At 48.6% G+C, this 6,123-nt stretch overlaps 1 protein-coding gene across 3 annotated transcripts in view; it reads right to left on the bottom strand.

The window, feature by feature from the left end:
• Positions 1-3,817: 3,817 nt before the first annotated feature.
• Positions 3,818-6,123, bottom strand: part of MAPKAP1 (mitogen-activated protein kinase associated protein 1) — a 97,996-nt gene continuing 95,690 nt past the window's right edge. For all 3 annotated transcript variants that reach the window (XM_009334308.1, XM_009334324.1, XM_009334316.1), the window contains one exon: positions 3,818-4,435. In XM_009334308.1, coding sequence (XP_009332583.1) covers positions 4,310-4,435 — 126 coding nt within the window. In that variant the 3' untranslated portion in view covers positions 3,818-4,309. The remainder of the gene's footprint in view (positions 4,436-6,123) is intronic.

The raw sequence follows: 6,123 nt of genomic DNA, 5'->3' as shown, positions 1-6,123 counted from the left end.
GCTCAGAGAAATTCATCAGGCAGCAGCGGCGGCGGTGGGGGACTCGCGGCACCGTCCCGGTGCGCGCGGTACGGAAATGACCACTTGTGCCCCAGTTTAGCCCCAGCTGCCAGCTCGGAGCCTATTATGTCGCGGCGTGTGCTGCCCCCGTGCTCCCCACCTGGGGAGGGGGCTCATTTGTACTTAAAAATCTATTGTGACTTGTCAGAAAAAAGAATAAATGAGCACATTATTTTTTCATTTTGGAGCTCAGCATCTGTTTGTCTAATCAAGAAGGAGAACTGGGAAAGTCAACCAGGGCTGACGCACACATTTTATTTAACTTTTCCTCTGTCAAAGGAGTTTAAATGTGTAATGAACAGGCCATGGTGATTTGAAATATAATCCCATTACTCTGATGAGATTACCAAGGCTGTGAGAGTTCACAAATCATGCTTAGGGTTTTTAGAGCGAACAACACCCTGTTGAGATTTTTTTTTCTTTTTTTGCATTTAAGCAGAGGTGTGTGGGGAGAATAAAACATGACAGCTCTTAACCCTTTGTGCAGTGCCAGTGGCAGTGGCAGCGTGGGGCTTTGCATGTGGCCAGCCTCCGCTGCTTGCAGTGGCACCGGGACCCCTGCCGTGGGCACTGCAGCGGTGCCAGGAAGCAGCACCCAGCTGGGGTGCGGGGCACCCTCCCGCTGGCCCTGCCTGGCCTTTGTGCCCATTGTGCCCATGCGTCTCCGTCCTCGTCCAGCGTCGTACAGGGGAGGCTGCACTGGGATGTGATTTAAGGGGCATTAATTTTAGCAGCAGCAGCAGCACCCAATACCACACGCTGCCACAGCAGCGCATTTCCATGAAATTCATGGGCCCATTACAAACATGTCTCCATAAATAACTCCCCCCATTAATCTCAGGGCTGCACCCAGGGCTGTACAATGGTTTTCGCCTGCTTGCCCCAGTGCAGGGCGGGTGCAGCCTGTGCTCCCGTCTGGGTCCCGGCTCTGCCACGGCTGCTGGAGGGGCAGCTGCAAAAGCCCCCGGGACACACCAGGCTCCTGCCAACCTAAACCCAAAGGAGCCTCTGGCTTGAACTGCTCCTCCTCCTCCTGGAGCTCACGGCAAACCCCTGCAGAGCCCTGGGAGAGCTCGGGTCAGGCCAGGCGCCCCAGTGCTCTCACCTTGGGTGCAGCACGTGCCTGAGTACCCTGCGTGTCCTCTGCTAAAAGGTTGCTCTTTTGTTTCCCAATATTCTGATAAAACCAAGGAGGCGGCAAGGGCTCGTCTCCACACGCAGTGCTCCCTCGGCTGCAGCAGCCTTGGCCATCCCCACACGACCGACCGCTCCTGAGCAGGCAAAGATGCTCATCAGCTATTTTATTCTTTCACAAATCTCCCAGACAAATGCTCAGCCACCCAGGAGCACAACGAATGACCTCGGGGTCTCACCACAAAGGTCACCCATCTCTCCCGGTGTATTCGGGACCCTCTGAGCAGCATTTTTTTGTGCAAATACGAGCAAGTTGGACAGCGAGCGGCTGGCCATGAGCAGCACCGGCTGCTGCAGGCGCCTGGGCTGAGACCAGCCCACAGATACGAGTCCCCCGGGGCTCCTGGTACTGCAAGGGGAAACATCTCTGGTTGTTTGCACTCACTCTGTGCGTGCGCTCCCTGACTCTCACTGGGTCTGTGCCTGTGATTTTTTTGCAAGTGTACACTCACTCTATGAGGTGCCATCGACCGTAAAACTTCAGGTGCACGTGCAAGCCAGGTCCCCCTGCAACAGCAGAAGGAAGAGAAAAGTCAGAAAAACCTCTGATGCCTCCAACAGCTACCGATGCATGTCAGTGAGAAGTCATCCTCGTTATGTGAGCCGGCAGCCACCCTCTTCTGCCGAAGCCCAGTAACAAGGCATGGAAGGAACAGCTTGCTTTTCTGACCCAGTTGAATGCCCATCTGAATCAATTAAATCTACAACTACCGGGGAAAGACCAGCCCATGATGGATTTGTGTTCAGCTGCGCACAGATTGCAACCATGAGCTCTGATTTAACTCTTTCATCAAACACTAAATAGTAGAAATGTCTATTCCGAGGGAGAGGCTGTTCAGCTCTTGAAAAGCTGGACGTTTCCAGAATTTAAGGAAGGTTTCCTCCACACCGCGTATACAACGGGATCTGATTTTTGAAAGTAAATTCACTTAACTGTGAACGGCTCTTTCAGAGCAAATAAACTCATACTGGGCTCCACGCCTTGCCTGCTCCCCGTCAAGCCCTCGGAGCATCCTCCAGCAGCAGCGTCCCGTCCCTGCTGCCCTGCCCGTGCTCTCCGGGGACGCACTGCGCTGCGTGTCCCAGCTCCGTGGGAGGACTGCGCTAAAAACAACGCAAGTGGAGGGGGATTTACGAGATGGGGTAAACGTACATGGTCCGGGCAAGTGACTATGCGCCCACAAACGTTACCACAGTTTAGACAGCAGAGATTTTATTACGTCAATCTTTAGGCTTTACTGAAAGCAAAATACCGCACATACTGAATATCTACTTATAATAAATAAATGTAAGTGGGTGGCAACAGCATTATGGCCATGGAAACAAGTAGGAGATTTCTGCAGTTTCTAATACGAAAGTAGGCAATTTTTTAGTTCAGTTAAAAAGAATGGAAACTAGGTGGCAAAAGAACATTCACATAACAACTTTAATGTTAAATAGTTCACAAAGTTGGTTAAAGGAGTCATTTACATTGCATTATTTGAAGGGTCTTTCCCCATTGCATCTGTGCTGCATTTGTGCATATAAAATATTAAAAAAAAATAATATAATACTATAAAATATTGTTTCTCTTGTTTTGCAGATATTATGGAAGACTGTACAGTGAAGACTGGCCTCCGCGGTGCAGGCAGGGCTCCCCCTGAGGCAGCACCGACACCAGCTCTAGGAGGGCTAAACCTTTAAAAACCAAGAACTTAAAATGCAACAGGTAAGTGACAAATAGACCTCTCTGCCTTAGTGTCTATTCCTAAACTACGTGTTAAGGCTCAGAAAGTTTTCTCTATACAAAAGCAAGGTAGGACACTGTAAGAGGTCACGTTGTGGCAGGCGAGGCTGGGCGGCAGGAGGGAGCCTGGTCTGCCCGCGGGACCGGCAGTGCTGCAGCCTGCCCTGCAGCCCCCGCTGCGGTTAAATGTCTCTCGGAACCGAGGGCATTTTCTTGATACAAAATCCACAGCAGCAGCGCAGGGGGCTCCAGCTTCAACGACTTGGAAGGATTTGTGAAAGACACCTCTGGTGAACTGAACCAAAAATGCAGCTCTGGTTCCCAGTAATCCCATTCACGTGTTCCCTGATGTATTAAGGATGGACAAGGCCAAAACAGTTACAAATCCCAGTACAAAGCAGGTCTTAATTTTTATTTTTAAAGAATAATATTAAGAAAAGGTGAAGGCATTTTCTGAGTCCTCAGGTGCAAGCTGTCTCAGGGGAAGAGCAGACCCCATCGCGGCAGGGGATCCGCGGGGGGGCGCGGGCAGCTCCCGCAGGCAGGAGGACGCTCTCCCTTCAACCGCAGAGACGCTGCCTTGGTTTCAAAACACCGTGCTGACTACAGCAAGTAACTTCCAATAAAACGTATGCAAAGCTGAAAAGCACAGTTAAATAAAAATATTTTTGAACAAAACAAACCACAACAGACTTGACTGTCTCAACATTTCTTCACAAATCGGCTCCCCTGCAATGGCTGCTGTTCCCTGGCTCACGGTTGCCTCCTGCACTTCAGCAACAGAAGTGAAACCATCTGGGACTACAGCCTCCCCCCAAAAGAACTGTGCATCATATGGACCTTGAAAAAGATTACATCTGTTTATTAATAGTAAAAATGGATACATTTGTCCTACATTTTGTTTTTAGAAATTTGATCATGTCACAAGCAATACCTGTGTGTACGTGGGTGTATTACAGATGTATATAATTTATTTTAACCACGCTGTGAAATAATATGTAATCACATCTCTTCTTGTGATTGTACATAATACAGTAATTAAATGATGCCAGTCTACGTCATTCTCTTGTTTCTAATCAAAGGAACCTGAAGCGTAACAGTCTTCTTTCTGGCTGATATGGCTCTTTATTTTTGTCACAGGGGAGACTTCCCATCACCAACGAGGGATAATCTTCCAACCGTGAGAGACGGGGTAATTCAGATTTCTTCCCCGGCTGCTCCTGCCTGTTGGCAGCAGGAGCACCGCAGTCCTGGCTCCCACCTGTCTCGGGCGGTGGGGAGCGTCTCCTCCTCCGAATTCGGCAGACAGGCTCTCCTCGAGGCTAGGCGTTACTGCTGTCCCGATTTCTTCTCCTTCTGGAAGCTAAAGCTTGTTCTCCTGCTCAGTTTTCTTTGTTTCTGAGCAAAATAATCTGCTCTGGCCGTGCTTGCTCGCGACTCTAGAATATAGTTAACCTGCAAGACACGAAACGGTGTTTAATTTCGTCGGTGCTTCAGCGGGACAGCCCGGGGAGGGCAGGGACCCTGACACCACCCAACCGAACGCGGCTTTAGCGAAACCGGCCCCAGCGGGCCGTCAACAAAATGACAACCCGGAGCTCCAGGAGAGCCCTGCTCTGCGTGGGGCCGCTTTCCGGCTCCTCCTCCCACGGCCCTCGGCTCGGCACAGGGTGGCCCTCGGCAGCCACCGCGGGACCCGGGGGGCCCCGGGCCCCCGGCATTTTTTCCCACCCTTGTCACCCAAACCTCCGGGCGAACGCAGCACGTCGTGAAGACCCAGAGTGCTGGTCTAATAGAGTAACGGGCTTCAGTAACAGACTTTCTCAGCTTCAATAAAAATAATTCTTTCATTACAATGTTTGCATACTCAGCTAATCTCATAGTTTCCTTGTGTTTTGGCACATTTTACTTGATGAAAGCATTTTTAAATGATATTTAACAAGCCTGCTATTCCCTAAATTTATTATCTCCAGCGCTTTGTGATAATCACATAGATAATTTTAATGGAAGGTTAATGCAAGAATCAAAAAGATAAAAATGCCCTTTGGTCTGCCATTAGCTGGTTAATATGCTGTGGCTTAAAACTTGCACAATTTTATGCACTGTAGAGTGTTTCACTTTCATTGCATATTACAGCTTAAGGCATAAAAATATAGGAAATTTTCATGGTCAATAAAGCCTCGGTCTTTCTCACTTGATCATGTAAAAAGCCTAATTTGAAAAGTCTGATTTCTCTGTGACTCCTAATGCTGACGGAATTGAAAACAAACTGGTAACTTATGCACGAAACCAGAAAGTGTTCCATATAAACAATCTGCAACTTAAGAAAAACCATACTGTTCCATAATATTTCTCTCTTGAATATTCATGTTATTCATAGCAAATCTTTTTTTTTTTCCAGCCTTCTTTTATGACCAGTCTGAGATGTGTCAAGTGTTCCGGATTACAATAGCTTATTTAAGATAAAGTAGGAACAAAAGAATTGGCCTAATGGTTCATGAAGTAAGTAGAAAACCCACAAAATACATTCACCTTCTATGTTATTAATAAAAATTATTTTATCGTATGTCAGTTATTTAGCAATCCTCTAAACTCCCCACAGAAAATAAAAGCAAACATAACAGATGGCTTGCCAAAATTACTGCTTTTTAAATTTTGAATTGCTATGAGATATTAGCTTGCGGAAAATTAAGTTTAATCTTCCAAAAGTGTTACAAAAATTTGTTTCAGAAAGTCAGTCAGTATGTGTATGTACTGAGCCACAAGAAAAGCAAACAATTCTGATAAAGTATCATGGTGGGAAAAATAACCTTTTTGCTTCGTACAAACACCTGCGTTTGGCAAAGACGTGTGAAAGGCAGGAGAGAAGCGCTGTCCTGGCAACGTTACTGCCTCTGCTTGCGCCGGTGCTGGAGCCACCAACCCGGCGTCAACCTGTGGCCTTCAACATTATGTCAGCGCACGCTTTAACTGGGGCCCTCCTGAAATCGCCGAACACCGGCTCCGAAAGGTCCCCACGCGGTGCCGGGACCTTTGCCCAGCCGCCCTCCCTGCTGCCCAGCTCCGCAGCAGCTCCTCCGGCTCCTCGCAGACCAGGGGCGGCTGCTCCCCCAGCTCCTCGCCGTCCCGGCTCGGCGCCTACG

The sequence above is a fragment of the Pygoscelis adeliae genome, unplaced genomic scaffold (assembly GCF_000699105.1).
Source record: "Pygoscelis adeliae isolate BGI_AS28 unplaced genomic scaffold, ASM69910v1 Scaffold150, whole genome shotgun sequence".
Taxonomy (NCBI): domain Eukaryota; kingdom Metazoa; phylum Chordata; class Aves; order Sphenisciformes; family Spheniscidae; genus Pygoscelis; species Pygoscelis adeliae.
Note: the sequence above shows the minus strand (reverse complement) of the source record. Positions and strands in the feature narration are given on the sequence as shown.